Genomic DNA, 18,128 nt, shown 5'->3' with positions numbered 1-18,128 from the left:
CGACTGAGTTGGCCAACTCGATTATTAAGTTGTAATTTCTCCCATTCCTGATTTACAACTGATGCACTCGTTGTATACGACGAGAATCCAGTTAAAAGAATGCTCAGACTGGCATCTGGAAAGTCATAGAAGTTGATAGATCGGCGAGTTGGCCAACATCGTCGTTGCAGTTGGTAGTCTGAAACTAGCATAACAAAAACCTCCCTAAATCAAACTGCATAGATATGATAAAAAGGAAAATGTATATAAAACGGCCGTTTTGCACTTATATTAAATAATATGTAATCATAAACAAAGATATATAATTAGTCGAATATAACCATCTGTTGGTTGATTTTCAAAGAAAATCGATTACACTGAAACCATTTCCCGTTAATAGACCGGTACATGATCTCTCGAGGATATTAAACCCGCATTATCATCCTACTACAATATAATAATAATAATAATAATAATAATAATAATAATAATAATAATAACAATGATAATAATAATAATAGTAATAATAACATGCATATAGAATAATAATATACTATAATTAAGGGGTTGTCTGTATGGAAAAAAAAATCATCTGCAAACTGTGTGAATCAGCAAAATACTTATAACTAAGTTTGAATCATACTTGCTAATAATAACACTAAAATTTCATACTTAATTATGCATTATTTTTGGTGGATACATAATAACGATTAATAAGACAACTTGCTCATAAAAAAATGACGTGATCAGCAATGACGTGATCAGATATGACGTTCCCTAGCGACGTAATGTTTTAGGTTCATCGAGAAATGAACAAACTCCGCCTGCCACGTACAATGGGATGGTGTTATGTTGTACTGAATATAATGGAAATTTAATTATTGATGAATATACTTGGTATTGTATGTATATCAGAATTACCTTTGTGGACGACGAGGCGTTGCTATTGCCTCTACCTTCCATCCAGGCCTAACTAATCCAGGAAGAGTTATATCGTGAGGAGGTGTCTGAAAGAAGAATAAATTATATATTTATAGGCAAACTTCGACAACAAATTGTGGTCTCTCAAACTGAAGCGACGGTTCCGGCCGAATTGCTATATGAACCAGTAAAAACAGACATCGAAAACTGAAACTCGGAGAACTCGAAAACATCGATCTATCAATTTAATCCTTGGTCCCACGATAGAGATTTAATAGATATTGCTCTTCCAAAAATCAAAATGTCTGGATTGTGCAAGCTATCGTTGCCGTAGTATTTTAGACACAATGGTTTTGAGTATAAAATGCTGTGAGGATGGCTAAATTGTAACAATGCGCTGCCTGACATTGGCAGGATGTCTTAGCGCCATAGGGTTGCCCCAGGGTGGGCAAACACAGACGTACACAGCTCCTCGAATGAATGTATCTCAGTCAGTCATTAGAAGACTATGGGAGTGACACAGAAGAACCCGTCGAGTGCAAGACAGATCACGAAATGAACGTCCATCTGCCACCACCAGACTCTTTAAAACTAGCGCCTTCCGTAATCGTCAAATCAATGCAACTCGGCTACAACAGGAACTCCAACAGGTAACATGGATGTTTGGTTCCTTTGACTTTAACTGCAAGACATCGTCAAACTCGGCTGGAATAGTATCGGCTTCAGCTACTATGAACACAAGTTCGTTGTTCAAATTGCATGTTTAGTGACTTCAATGACAGTCGAGTAAGGGTGTAGCGCATACTAGGTGAACGCTATCAAGCGGCTGCCATGGTACCTGTGAAGTGGGATAATAATGGTGTGGGGTGGCATCATCACGACACGCAGAACTGATCTACACAGTTGTCAAGGGAGAGTCACAGGTCTGTACTACAGAGGCAACATGATCAAGTGTCATGTTTTACCATCTACTCGTCATGATGACGCATTATTTGTGTTTCGGGATCACAATGTCATGGCTCGCCATACACGCGTAGTCGCATATCAGCTACAGAGGCATCAAATGCAGACCTTGCCTTGGCCAGTAATGGCCCCCGACATTTCGCACACAGAGCACATTTGAGATATCTTTGGTAGACGTATTCGTCAATATCTACAACCACCACGAACGTTGATAGAATTAGGCAGGGCACTGGTGGAAGAGTGGCATCAGTTCCACAAATGACAATAGTCCGCCTTATAAGAATCATGTGGCAAAGGTGTAATGCATGTATTAACGCTAGAGAAGGTCCAGCACGATATTGGCATCATGTGATTTTTCTGACTCCATCACTGGCTGGTATTACATTTATTGTGAGTCCTAAAATATCTTTCATGTTGTTAAACCCATTGATATCCAGTGGGCATTTAAGTTATGTATATTGTAATGTTGAAATAAATGTGGTGAAGTGTTACATACTTTTGGTAATTTGGTGCAATATCCCCGACCTATTTGTGAGCAGTATATCAGATGTTGTGGTATGTGAGCATTATATCAGATGTTGTGGTATGTGAGCATTATATCAGATGTTGTGGTATGTGAGCATTATATCAGATGTTGTGGTATGTGTTATTCTCACTGTGAGATGGCTCATATAGAGGACCCCTTACTACAATATAAAAACGTAGTGGGTTTCCTTTATAAAAATACACGTCAAAATTATCATGTTTGGTGAATAAATCAATGTGCACTATTGGTGTTGTTAAACAAATGAAATTTTAACTTTTGTCCACGAAACTGTCTTAAATTAATAAACCCACAAACATTCTGCTCAGTGAGTGAGACGTTTGCATCTAAAAATGTAGCGGGTTTCCTCTTGTGTCAAAAATACCAAATGTTTGACATCCAAAAGCCGATGGTTATTAAATCAGTGTGTACTGTCATTATCATGGACCAAGCCCATGATCAGGTGAACAAACCCATCAAGGGGGGGTAGTGAAATGATTGAAATTACAGATAATCCCTTCACTTTGATTAAGTGGATTACAGCTGTGAAACCATCGTTCATGTACCATCCACCAAGACAACATTCAAACAACACCATGACCACGAATGCTTACTTCCAATACGTTAAACAAGCACGTGACTCCAGTATCAGACTTCGTCTTAAAGAAGAAAGTAACTCTCTTCCATAAGACAATACATTCAAAGCAGTCAGTCACTTCACGTCAGATTAAAACCACGACACGAAAAGCAACTGTGAATTATTCAGCAGAATGTACATTTTGCGTCAGTTTAGAAATAGAGATATGACGCACATTTTGTCAGGAAAAGCAGGGATTCACTGCATGCACTTTCAGATACGGATGAACAAAACAGATAAATAAAATAAAATAATATGCTAATATTCACGTATATTCTTATAAATGCAACCTGCTACATATCTACATAAGTAGCATGGGGTCTTATATATATATATATATATATATATATATATATATATATATATATATATATATAGTCAAACTTCGATAACTCCACCTTCTATTTATCATACATTTTGATCTCTCGACTTGAAGCGACGGTCCCGGCCGAATTGCTATACAAACTAGTAATATTAGCCTTGGAAAACTCAAACTTCGAACACTCGATAAACTGGATCTCTAGACCTATGGCTTTGGTCCCGCGATAAAGATTTAATAAATTATCCACCGCTAATGCTCGACGCGTGTGGATTGATCAAAATGTCGTTGCTGTTAATATTTTAAAGACAAAGGAATTGTTAATCAGGTCAGTCAGACGAAGCGCGAATAATAGATCGTCGACTAAGCGGAACGAAATGATCCTGTGGTTGGTTGGCAGCGTTCATACGCGGAGAGCCTCGCTGCGTAACCTAATACAAAATTTACAGACACAGTCTGGTTAACTTCAAAGAGAACTTGTTATAATTGTTAGCATTGTTTCTTTCTCTGTTTTTTTATATAAATGTTAGTTCCTGATGCATTAGTGTTTTTTAATGATTTTTTTATTTAAAATATACTCTGTCAAAAAAGAAACGCATAGGCGAAATATTCATGAAATTATCTCTTTAATACAAAGTGGCATAATTTCGTTATTGATGATCGTATCACAGCTAAATTTGACATGAACATGTGACAATTTTCTTCCTATGGACTGACGGCAGTGGATCCGTTTTCATCACCAAACAGGGTCGCACGAGGGCGCTGAAATCAGTATATTGTGTGACCACCAGCAGCAGCAATCACTGTGCAACATCTCCTTGGCATAGACTGAATGAGTCTCTGAATCCGGGCACCTGGAATCCTAGCCCATTCTTCCTGCAGTGCATGCGACAGTTGCGGAAGCGTCTGAGGCTCCGGATCACGCTGGCGTACACGTCTGTCCAGTTTGTCCCATAGATGTTCAATGGGGTTGAGATCTGGCGATCTTGATGCCATGGCAGCACATTAATGTAATGGTCTCATTCTGTAGGAAATCCATTGTTAGACGTGCCATATGCGGCCTGGCATTCTCCTGCTGAAAGAGGTCTCTCTGTCAATCCAAAATAGAAAGCATGTGACGGCGACGAATTTCATCCCGGTAGCGTACAGCTGTCAGGTTGCCTTGTACGAACACAAGTTCACTTCTACCGGTATATGAGATGACTCCCCATATCGTGACACACCCTCCACCGAATCTGTCAACTTGGGCGACGCAGTTGTTGGCAAAACGTTCATTGTGGCTCTGTAAGCACGTTGACACCCATCACCTCGCTATAGAAGGAAACATGACTTGTCGCTGAACCATACTCGCCGCCAGTTTCCCAAGTTCCACCACTGTACATTCGTGCACCAGTGAACACGTAAATGTCGATGTTGATGTCGTAGGACGGGGCCAACATACGGTCTTCTAGCTTCTCGAAGTCAGTTCCAAATGGTTTGTGCAGACACCCTTCTCAAACCAGGTATGCGTCCAGTAGTGTTCGTTGCTGTGGCAGTTTGGTGACGCAAGTGCAGAACCCGGATGTAGCGATCTTGTGCTTCAGTTGTTATGCGAGGTCTTCCAATTCTGGGCTGGTCTTCAGCTGATTGCAACTGCTGGTACCTGTCCCAGAGACTTAACATGGTGCTCTGATGGACGTTCATGTGGCGTGCGACTGCTGACTGCAATTTACCTAAATAGAGGCGGCCTATTGCAATGTTTTGATTCGGCAAGTTTAGTCTTGGCATCTTGTAACTCGTCTATGTCGAAATGGAAATGATGCATCATTGCGAGCATTGCAGCTTTAAATACCCATCACTACATAATCTTTTCCCCGAGTTTCACTTGCATTCGCCAAGATCTGACCATTTCACGCCTATTTCCTGCAATTGTCGCACAACGTGCGTTAAATTTGTTTTAGGGTGCATTTGGGCATGCTGTCCCATTCCAGAAACATTAAAAACATGGTCATTCAGCAACATTGTACAAAACAACGATATTTTGTCAAATGAAACACTTTTCTTCTTTCCGTGTCACCTATGCGTTTCTTTTCTGACAGAGTATAATTTAAAATAATTTTGTGAAAACAAAAGCAAATGAGTGTTATTCGGCATTCAGTGTTGTATTTGTTAGTTACGTTTTGTCATGTTTTCACATCTGCAAAATATATAGTTTATTTCCTACTGTGTATGAAAAGCCTTCGTTTTTTGTTGTTTTTTCTGTCAATAAATGCATGTATATGCCCAAGCATATACATTTCAAATTCATCTGTGTTATCTTTTTTGTTTTCTTATCAGCTTACCTTTACAATATACGCGAAATAAATGTATCAAAGGCGTCGGAAGATGCCACCAAAAGGGTTGGGTGACTTTTTAAAATATTAATTCGCCATTCAACTGGGGATGCATATTTTTCAGAGTTTAGATGCAGGCAGTGAAGCGCAAGCGTCTTACACTATTAAGCGAAATCATCCAGCTGCAATGCAGTTTCAAATTTGAAATCTTATGTATTCATTTCGAAAACTTGAACTCCCTGAAACTCGAACTATTTCCTCGTCCCCTTCAAGATCGAGTTATCGAAGTTTGACTGAATATATATCTATACCTATAGATCTATCTGTCTCTCTCTCTGTCTCTCTCTCTCTCTCTCTCTCTCTCTCTCTCTCTCTCTCTCTCTCTCTCTCTCTCTCTCTCTCTCTCTCTCTCTCTCTCTCTCTCTCTCTATATATATATATATATATATATATATATCCAAATTCAGAAAGTCCGATCTAATTGTCTGCTTTGATAACTTGAATGCAACTTCTGGTTATGACATGTCAGAAATAGATGCTAACGGTTATATTCAATTTACTATGTCCCAAACGTTGTGGTTTATTTTGTCACTACGCACGACTTATTTTATACCTTATTGGACCTCAAGAACTTGCAACGATAAAGTGTTTTGATCTTGTATCAGATTGATGTTACAGGTAAGGGATTTTCTGTTTTCTTTGTTGTTCTTTTTTTTTTTTTTTTTTTTTTTTTCTTTTTTTTTTGTCCTAAAAGATCTCGGCGAAGTCGATATAGATGTAGATTGATGTCTTGGCAAAATATGAGGAATATATATTGTAATTAAAAGTAGGAGAGTAATTTATCGTAATTGTTAACAACGTGGTTCGGACTTTAAAGCTTTAAGTAATTGTCGAACAGCACCATATATATGTGCATAATAGTATTAACACCTATAGTCCGTCCCACCAATCTACGGAAATGTATTTTGTAAATAATTTCAGTTTGGTTTGAGGTAAGAAGAAAAACAAAAGTGTTGTAGAAATAACAGAAACTAAATTATTATGTGTGTGCAATTTAGAAAACAATCGGCTCAAAAATTAGATAACTTGAAATAAATTTCATAGTATGAAAAAAGGCGTTCCCTGTGGGAAGCACTATAAATGGATTACTATTAGATGAATCCATTATTAGTGTTACAGCGTATTATGGTACTAGTGTATGACAATGACTAATAGTCTAGAATCGCTCAGTAATTTGCAATGTGCATCTGACAAAAATAGCAAAACGCTAAAGTATCCACAGGGAACTTTTTTTTTTCATACTATGGCATTTTATACAATTTTTTATTTTTTTTCTGAGCCGCCTGATTTCTAAATTGCAAACAAAATAGTGTTATTGTTTTTTTGTTTTTTTGTTTGTTTTTTTTGTTTGTTTTTTTTTGGTTGGTTTTTTGATGGGTTTCTTGGTGTTTGGGTGTGTTTTGTAGGGGTGGGGTGTGTGGGTGTTTTTGGGGCGGGGGGGCGGGGTGTTTTTTGTTTGTTTGTTGTTGTTGTGGGGTTTTTTTCCAAAACACCTTTACTTTTTTTCTTATGTGAAGCCAAACTGAATTTTGTTTACAAACAAAAACATTTTTGTAGCATGATGGAACGAGACGAACTAAACATCGTTTGCTGTATTGTTAGTGGGTGTTTTAGACATACTTTTTAGTAACTGAAAAAGTAACAATACAGCAATGTTTAATCTTACATATATACTTAGCCAGTTTTCAAGCACATGGCATTTTATTATTTCTGCAGAATCTCGGGCATTCATTTAGAGTTACTTTCTTACTTTGACAGCTGCTGCCATTTTAGTTGGTGTATCACAAGGGCAGACCAAACAAGCCAAATGGTAGTAAATATAATGTATGAATTTTGACCATCAATGAAAATAATTGAACAACACAGTGACAAGAAATGGTATCCTGATTTGATATCACCGATGAATTAGGAAATTCGTGTAATTTGACTTACTTTGATCGTAACAATGGATAGTCGTCAACTTTAAAACTTCATTGTTCCTCATTACAGGGTTAGTTCAAAGTAACTTAACATTGCCTCAGATAATGACTTGTGACTATCGTAAAATTTTAAGCAAACAAGATAGCAAAATAGATTATGGTTCGAATGTTAACCCATTTTTGTTGCACTAGCTGTTGTTAATTTAGAAACATTTAAGTACCAACGTTAGGAAACGGGATGGACCATAATGTCGTGCATCTGAGGTGTAAATATCGTATTTTACAAATATTAAATACTAAATAGGAAGTCAGACGATGAGATAAACATATTGTCAGATCCAATGGGTTTTTTTTTTTTTTAAAGAAAAAAACATTGACATGAATTAGGTTGTGCACTATTTACATTAGTATTTGTTTTAAATTGTCGTCAATTAAAATGTGTTTTACGAATCATGTCAAAACATTCCGTAAATGTGTGTTTGTCATATTATTTGGTTTGTTCACATATTAATAGACCACAATACGTGGCAAAACACATTTTTACTGTTCATGCATTTATGAATAAACTGATTTGATTTATATAAAACAATTGTCACACCAACAATGCATATTCAAAATCACCATGTATTTGTTCTGATCAAAATCCTATTTTAAAAAAATCAATGCATTCTTGTTTTGCACGGTAATGTATCGGATGTATTTTCTAAAAATATATCAACACGATCCTGATCATAAGGTATTTACGAAAATAAGATTAATTAGCCTATCAAGATATATTAACAATCATTCCACGACCCAGGCATCTCACATATTACATTTAATACTCACAATGTTGTAGAAAAACACTTGTTTACAAGAACCGTTAAGAGCGTTCCACGCTCGAGTCGTCTCACAAACACTCGATTGATTGAGTCCAAAAAACTGGTAGTCTGCATCACAGCTGTAGGTGGCAGTGCTTCCTACTACAGTTGAATTGTAGGTGACTTTGCCATTGGGCAGGGAAGGTGGTGCGGGACATGTGGCTTCTGCAAGTACTGATAATTAAATAATAATAATAATAATTATAATAATAATAATAATAATAATAATAATAATAATAACATCCACTAGAGCATATTGATTTATTAATCTTCAGCTAATAGATGTCAAACATTTAGTACATCATACATAGTCACAGAGAGAAAACCCGCTACATTTTTCCATTAGTAGCAAATGATGTTTAATATGCAACATCCCACAGACGGGATAGCACATACAAGGTGAGCAAGTTTACATATCTAGCATTTACAATGGCAGAACAAATTAATGATGAAATAAATATACAGAACTTCACATACGTTGTTTTCCCTTCGTATTTATCGCACACGTTTATTTTATGCAAGATTATATCTCAAGGGGTATTTTCTTGAGCAAATAAACGAGTGCAATACATAGGAAGCGAAAACAACGTATGTCAAGTTCTGTATGCATTACATAGTAATGGTACGATACCTTCTTTTAAGGTTTACAAAAATGTGTATAATTTAATGTCACAACAATACTTTCTCAAATCTTTGATTAATACACTTTTCATGGATTTACTTAACGTTAACAATCATACACTGTAATTTGTATATCATATATGTAATCAGTAACACAAAGGCATTAACTCCAGTAAAAATTAAAAGGGAATTCCCCATTTAGAAGACCCTGTCCAGATCGCACATAAGTGTGATACAAAATACATTTTTCTCACAGCTTGACAATATCTTTATCACTATAGTAAGATTGAATAGGTTATGTAACAATATGATATATACATCTACACATACACATACATATACAAAATGTTCATGTTTGTATCACATGAATTTAAGACCTTGTTGTATATACTTACAAAGATTTATTAATATTGCTTTACTCACAATAACACCATCGTTACTAAGAAACAATTTACAGCCTACTGTTCCAATATCATTAGCCCCTGCAAGTACTGTAACGTCATCGTGTTGCAGGAGTGAAACATTCTCTATACAACTCCCCTTTTGGGACACCTTGTTGGCCGTGAGGTGCATCCCGTAATGCTGGACGATGGGATCCTGGTGGTTGAGTTGGCGGCATATCTACGGGTATGTTTTCTAGCAACACACCACTTTGGCCTGGAGTTCTGCCAGATTGGTGGTCAGAAAGCCCCGACCTGATCAATCGGCTGGTCACGCCAAGCTCCTGAGCAAACAACCTTTGTTTTCTTTATATTAGCCAAGACTTGTATATGTGTTGTTATTGGGCCTGTGGCTGGGGTCAATTGGGTGATGTGTTGTATGTGTATTGCCTAAGTATATCAATCATGTACCCCTGGCATAAGTGGCTGGTGGTTATCTGCAGCTTCATGTCCCCTTGTTTGACTATGTGATGGGTGGGAGCATGGTTGATGTATCACAATAGATCTAATAATGAATAACAACAAATTATCACAATCAAATGGGACCCTGAAAAGGGTCCACACCGAGGTTTCGACTTTCTCGTCATCTGATAAGGAATCCAAGACATCACAAAACATTAAAAATCAAAGGTTACAACCAATGGATCTTAGCCAAGGTTCCTTGTTATCAATTCTGTTGATGACTGAGCTTTGCAGAAGTTGTCTCCTTTTGTCATCCAAAAAAGGCTTGTCTGCTTGGCTGGTGAGCTGACAAAATGTTAAAACAATGAAAAATGGGTATTTGTTTTTTGAATGGTCACTCTAAGTGTCTTCTGAAATCGAGAGTTGTGTGTAACATTGCCTTCACTGTAGCGCCGCATCCTTAACCTCTATCATAAATGTTAGGAAACTGAAAATAGAGCATCTGGGGGTGTTCCCATTCTTGTTTATGAAATTATTCCTCAGAGTATTGTTACCATAAATGCGAATGTACAAGCTGTGGCTTTAAATGCCACGGCTAATAAACTTTCACCTTATGTTCAGTCTTTTTAATTTCTATCGAAGAGACCTTCAAAATCTTATTGTCCAGCTCATTATGTGGATTTTGATGGTCCCTACACTATGTGGAGATTCGAGGATGTTAATATTAGAGGAAAACATTTAGAAGACTTAATTCTCAAATATAAAATGATAAAAGTTATACATATTTTCATTCTGCCAGTGGTTCTTTCACATCTATAGACATAACCCTTTGTAGTCCATCACGTTTTGTTGATTTGTCCTGGAACGGTGGTCCACACTCTTCTGGTAGTGACCATTTTCCCATTATTTTGGAGAATGATGGACCTCCATCACTTGAAAGAGTTCAAAGGTGAAAGCAAATTGGCATCAGTTTCGACATTTGTGCAGCACTCGTCTGCAATAATTTGTCATTACTGATGCTGATGATCCCATGTCTCTGTTCACTTCCATCTTGGAGGACATTGCATACGGAACTATTCCTAACACTTCAGCAGTACCAATGCATTTCAATAAGCCACGGTTTAATCATACGTGCAGGGATGCATTCAAAGAGCGAAACATGTTGCTTGAGACGTTCAAACGTGAACTTTCTAGAGATAACCTGGATGCCTATCGCATTGCTAGGGCTAAGGCTCGCAGAACGATCAGACAGAGTAAGAAATCATATTGGAGAAATTGTTTCTCCGACTCGAATTCACAACCATCTGTAATAGAATCCGTAAAGTCAAAGGTAAAGAATCCAGTAATACAGTTCATCATTTGTCTGTCAATGATACAGAAGTTACGTCTCATCGTGATATTGCCAGACAACTTTACTTATAACTCATTATCTGCTTTCAGTACAGATGTTTTTACATCTGTTCGAAATAAAGCTAAAAGGCAGTCCATTAAGTTTCCATCCGAAAATGCTGAAGTATACAACGGGCATTTCTCTTTGGAGGAATTGCAGGATGCTCTTCGTAGAGCCCATGATACTTCAGTAGGATCAGATGAAATTCATAATCAATTATTAAAACATTTACCAGAATCATATTTGATATTTCTTTTAACTATTTTAGCATCTGGATTTCTGGTCACTTTCCTTCTGATTGTAAGAAAGCAGTTATTATTCCTATTCCAAAGCCTAGTAAGGATCCATCAAATCCTACTAGTTATCGCCCTATCGCTTTCACAAGTTCCATTTTTCGTAGACTTGTCTGGTATCTTGAATCTCACAAATTGCTTACTAACGTGCAATGTGGGTTCAGATCTAGACGTAGCATGATTGATCATTTTGTTAGATTTGAAACGTTTTGTATGGAATCTTTCATCCATAATCAGCACTTAGTGTCAGTGGGTTTTTATTATTTAGATAAATGTTAATCCACCACGTGGAAGTATGGGAGTTTAAATGACCTCCACGTCTTGGGCCTATGAGGTCAACTCCCTGTTTTTATTTCTCAATTTTTAAAAGACAGATGTTTTAAAGTCTGGGTGGGGTCGACTGTATACGATATTCACCTACAAAAGATGGGTGTGCCTCAAGGTAACTTTATTTTATGTGAAAATTAAAAGCATCACCCAGTGTTTTAACACCTGGTGTGGATTTCTCAGATATGCTATAGACCGTCCAATATGAGTATCATTGAGTGTAAGTTGCAGCTTTGTTTGAATAAACTTCATCAAAAATGTGCAACTAACAATGACTTTAGACTATCAAAGGCAAAAACGATTTGTATGCATATCTGCTAGAAAAGAGGTATCCACTTAGATCCACAGTTGTTTTTGGACACAAGTCCAATTCCAGTTGTGAAGAAGACTAAATTCCTGGGAGTTATTTTAGATAGGAAGCTATCCTTTGTGCATCATCTTAAATATGCTAAAAAGAAGGGCTTAAAAATTATCAATATTTTAAACTTTATTGGTAATACGGGATGGGGAGCCAACTGAAAAGTTATGCTCCGTCTGTATCGATCTTTAGTTGGATCAAAGCAGGTCTTACTTGCAGATCCTACATCCTATACAGAACCAAGGACTCAGGCTTTGTATTGGTGCTTTTAGAACTTCTTCTGTAGAGAGCTTGTACGTTGATGTACACCAACATTGTTTGGGTGCTAAGCATACAAAGCATTCTCTGCAGTATGTTACCAAGATTAAATCATTACCAAACCATCCTACACATAATGCTGCGTTTGATAATAAATACATGAAGTTGCTTGAAGCAAGGCCAAATGCTATTTCTACATTTGGTCTTTGCATTCAGGGGTGGTTTTTTTTTTTATTGATTTCCAATATTAATTTAACAGACAACTTGAAAACTCCTTCACATTTTGTCTTACCACAAGTACCGTGATTACATTCCTGTTTATACAGATGGATCACAAAATGGGAATTTTGTGGCTTATGCTGCAGGTTTTCCACCAGACACAATACTTTCCATGAGACTGCCTGACTTGGCATCAATGTTTAGTGCTGAAGTTTGGCAGTCATTAAAGTCTAGAAGAAACAAAGGATTCGATTGCATTGGAATATATTATTTTTACTGACTCACTTTCGTATCTCAATTTTTTCGCAATATGAATCTGGACCATACCTTAACTGGGATGGTGATACGGACGTGTGTTGTTTTATCCACTGTCTATAAAGTTATTGGCCCGAATTTACGAAAAGTGGTCACGGCGGGCATTTTCGTTTAATTCGGGCAAAAGCCAGACTGCCCTCCCCCTTCCTGTGATGGAAGCCAATATGCCTATGCTGGCAAACGGCTGTATATGGTTTGCATCCTCACAACGCCTCAGTTTACCACATTTTGCCACAATATCTCTATAATTTTTGCCCAAATTTGAGGATTTCCTCCAGCAGTGTACATACACACACACACACACACACACACACACACACACACATACACACACACACATACACACACACACACATACACACACACACACATACACACACACATACACACACACACACATACACACACACACAGACACACACAGACACACACACACACACACACACACAGACCCACACACACACACACACACAGACACACACACACACACACATACACACATACACAGACACACACACACACACACACACCCCTGTCTGGTATGTTTATGTGCTCGTCTTTGGTCATCATTTTTGTATTCTTGAGATCTTCCTGAGCAATTTCGACCGCTTGTAACGCATCCATCGGCACTGTTCAGTTCAGGGTTGTTGTTGTTGTTTTTGTTGGGGGTTTTGTTGGTTTGTTTCTGGGGGGTTTGTTTTATGAAAAGTGTCGATTACTTTGATTTAAACAACCCTTTTCGTGTGTTTAAGTATGTCAGTGCCTTTTAAACGCAGGTGTATAACTTAGTGATATTAATTATATGCGTGTAACATAAACGTTCTTCGTAATTTGTTTACTAAAATACACACACCTGTTTTGGATAGTTACTCGCGGTTAACGGATAAACACCTTTCGTAAATTCGGCCTATATGGCATCATGCCAGAGTTGGTGTGCCGTATACTGATTTTAAACATAACATCAACCAATTTATCGTTTCGACTTGGCAAAATGATTGGGACAGGTGGTCGGCAAATGTAGACATAAAGACAAATACCTCTTGAGTAATTTAACATGATTAGAAGAGACACGTTGCTCTGTAATTAATGTTCTATACAAATCACTCTGGTTTATGCACCGAAGAGTGCAGGTTCGCACAAACATCGCGACCTGTACGAAACAGTATTGTATGTAAATAAACGATGGAAGTCAAAGTGTAATATATCCAAGTTATTATTATATGTATATATGTGTGCATATATATATATATATATATATATATCGGTTTTATTCAAATTTCGTATATCAAGTCAGTTTTCAAGTAAATATTCTGGAAAAGTTCAGTCAAATCAAATATATAGTGACTTTACGTGCTTTTGATAGGATAAAGAAAACCGAAAAGGTATTAACAAAAAACGAAAGATATTGTTAAAAATAGGAAAGATGTATATAACAAATAGTGGGGTTTTTTTGTTGGAATAAGTGGATGAGGCGGGATGTAGCTCAGTAGTAAAGGGTTTGCTTGATGCGCGATCGGTCTGAGATCGATCCCCATCATTGGGACCATTGGGCTATTTCTCGTTCCAGCCAGTGCACCACGACTGGCATATCAAAGGATGTGCCATGTGCTATCCCGTCTCGAATGGTGCATATAAAATATCCCTTGCTACTAATAGAAAAATGTAGCGGGTTTCCTCTCTAAGACTATATGTCAAAATTACCAAATGTTTGACATCCATTAGCCAATGAGTAATAAATCAATGTGCTGAAGTATAAAACAAACTTTAACTTGTTTCGGAATATGATTTTTATGTCAACTCGTGATGTGTAAAAAAAAACCCACCTTATTTTCACTCATTGCTTTGCTATTCGCGAAAATATGTTTTTTACAATCGACATACAAATCGTATTCGAAAAAACCCACATGAACTAGTTTCTATATATACTCTTTAAAAAAAATAGGGGAACTCTAATAAGAATTTACAGTTGCCAAACTTGTAAGGTATATTAGCTATTGGGAATGGTTATATGATAAACATTACAACCGGTAGTTCAGCATTACAGTGGGTTTTATGACCACCAAAGATCTTGAAGGACGATTGGGGTCAGAAGTGAAATCTGAAAGTTAATGTTTTTTTATCAGTAAATCGTAAATTCAAACAATGAAAATTACTAAAAACAGAACAATAATAACTGTATGATCAACATAATGAAAAATAGTGACAGACATAATGTTCCACAGTGATTAATTGACCTTCCTGGAAATTATCAAAACCGAGAATGACACCCCACACACGTGTACGGGGAAACTGCGTGATGCACGTGCAAACTATGGAATGTGTTTCGGTGTGTTGATAAACAGACCTGAACGTTTTTTACTAGGATGCTGTGGTCAAAACCTATGTTCGGTCTAATAATTGATATTAAAATTAATATTTCAGGTTCCCCTACTTTTTTGAAGAGTATATTTAGATTGTTTTATCGCTGAGTGTCATGCATGTAAAATATGGGTCATGTCAGAGTGACAGTTGCATGCACCCCCAGCATGTCAGAAGTTGTGTCACATAGTATTCCGTACATCACAAATATAAGGTTATGTTTGGATCACATTACCAACTATCGCGGCAGAGTTAGCCAATTCGCCGATCACTCAACTTCTTCGACTTTTCAGTTGCTAGTCTGGAAACACTCGCAACTGTGTTCTCGTTGTTTACAACTCCTACGACCGATTAGTTGTTAATTTGAGCGCACCCATCGTAAGTTCGGAGTGAGTGGAATTGCAATGCAACAGTCGAGTTCGGCAACTTGGTCGTTGCAGTTGATAGTCTGATCTTACCGTTCGATCCAATTGCGAGCCAAAATTAATATGGATGCTGGAATATTGATACCAACTTGTTTTTACATGGCGACTAACTTGGAAATTCCAAGATATAACATGGGCATGGTTTTCGTATCAAAATGTTGAAAAAATAATGGGTAACATGTGGAACAAAATGTATGCTTTTGTCTGGGCCGTCCATATCACTTTGCTAAGCTACCTGACTATACTATATGACTATATGTAATAAAAACGGTCGCTATTTTGATGACGTCATTTGAGTATGTGTCCCCATACTGGGTAGTATTTACTTGTCAGGATATATACTATCAAGAAATAAAAAATGTATGGTAGTACGGTAGTACGGTAGTTCCAAATACCACTTCATGTCAAAATCGAGACTCTATAATGTTTATCATCCTTATCTCGATGCGGAAGGAACAGAACCGAGTAGTTGGAAATAAGGATGAATTGAGATAAGCATAGCATATTTGCTGAAAATTATATCAGACGATTTCTCGGCCTCGAGATATTCCAAGAAACGAGATAACGGTGTTTAATTGTAAATGGTACTGAATTGTATTACTTACCGAATCCCACAGATCCCATTTGGTTGACTTGTGTCAGTTGGTTTAGACTTTGTTTGTAGATCTTGCACAGCTGTTGTTCTTGGTTGAAGACAAATACAGTGCAGACTTCGGCCAGGCTTCTCTCACAAACGTCGAGACAACCGACGCGAGTGGCGATTCCCGTTTTGGTAACCTGCGCATCATCCACGAAGGCCTTGTCGGTAAAAACTCTCTTATACATCACTGGACCCAATTCGCATCTCTGAGAAGCAACATTTACTGCAAGAACTCCAGCGGCTATGATGATGAAGATATGTGATGAGGGAATATTGAATTCTGGGTATTTCTTCATGGCGAGTGTATTTTAAAAGTAAAATGTAAGAATTACTGACAAATGTAGGGTTTTTATATTTGTTTGTTTTCTTTTGTGTGTTATTGTTGTTTTTGTTTTGTATTATTTTGTTTTATTGTTGTTGTTTTGCTTCTCTTTGTTTTCTTGTTTTCTCTTCTTTTGTTTTCTCTCTCTATTTTCCTTCAATCGGTGTTGAGATTAGAACGTGTAAGTATCTAAGAAACAATTTCTCTTCTGTGGTTCAATGGTTGATATCAAAAACGATTTCAACAGCGTTCAATTCAAAATGAGTTCGTGGACGTGAAATTCAAAGTTTAGATGATCCTCGCTCAAGGCAAATTCCAATCTGTAATCCTGGTTCAGCTGTCAACGAATGCAGGTTTCACTGTCTGTTTTCTTTTGTTTGTTTGGTTTTGTATTATTTTGTTTTCTTGTTGTTGTTTTGTTCCTTTGTTTGTTTCTCTTTTGTCCTCTCTCTTTTGTTTTAATTGGTTTTGAGATTAGAACGTGTAAGTTTCTAAGAACCAATTTCTCTTCTGTGGTTCAATCTTTGATGGTAAAAACGACTTCAACAGCGTTCAGTTCAAAAAGAGTTCATTAACGTGAAATTCAAAGTTTGTAAGATCCTCTCTCAAGGAACATTTCAATGTGCAATCTCGGTTCAACTGTCGTCGAAATATCTAGCAGATGACAATGCTGACGTGTCATATATAGAAGTAGAAACACGTGATCTTTCAGCCGCCCACTAGAAATGTGATGTAAAACAGACAGCAAAAGTTGAGATCCTCTGACAAAGACTGAAACAAATTTTGACGTGTTATTTGTAAAATGTGTTATATATATATATAAAGAAAATCCAGCTGATATTTGACAGAATCTTCTCGCTACTGACGTCAAAATACAGCCGATATTTGTGAGACTGTTTTCGCTATTGGCGTCAACATCCAGCGAACAAATCCAACTGGCGTTTTTGTTTGTCCATTCCTGTCAGTTGGTCACATGCAAGAGTTGTCAAACAAAAGTTTGTGTTTAAAAATGGCAACTTGCTCAATGTTCAGGGAATTGTATCGATCGTGTTGTGGTTAGCTTTTCTTATCCTGTATCCTCTAGTGACGCGTCTTTCATTCAGTCCAAACAACTGTCATATACACTATTTTGAAATCAGCTCTGTGACGACTTGTTAGATGCGTAGGTTGGGAATACTTTACAGCTTTATAAATATCTAATTAAGCTTCAAACTGCTTTTCGAGTATCCTGAGCTAGAATATTAAAAGTACAATCCAAAAATAAATA

The 18,128-nt window shown here is 37.1% G+C and overlaps 1 protein-coding gene across 1 annotated transcript in view; it reads right to left on the bottom strand.

Moving 5' to 3' along the window:
- LOC121372939 overlaps positions 1-16,835 on the bottom strand; it is a 17,069-nt gene extending 234 nt beyond the window's left edge. Inside the window, exons 1-3 of the mRNA XM_041499374.1 lie at positions 16,505-16,835; positions 8,462-8,667; positions 901-986 (exon numbers count right to left, since the gene is read on the bottom strand). Of these exons, the coding sequence (XP_041355308.1) occupies positions 901-986; positions 8,462-8,667; positions 16,505-16,835 (623 nt within the window). The remainder of the gene's footprint in view (positions 1-900; positions 987-8,461; positions 8,668-16,504) is intronic.
- Between the last annotated feature and the right edge of the window lie 1,293 nt (positions 16,836-18,128).

The sequence above is a fragment of the Gigantopelta aegis genome, chromosome 5 (assembly GCF_016097555.1).
Source record: "Gigantopelta aegis isolate Gae_Host chromosome 5, Gae_host_genome, whole genome shotgun sequence".
NCBI classification, from domain to species: domain Eukaryota; kingdom Metazoa; phylum Mollusca; class Gastropoda; order Neomphalida; family Peltospiridae; genus Gigantopelta; species Gigantopelta aegis.
This window is presented reverse-complemented; position numbering and strand designations above follow the sequence as displayed.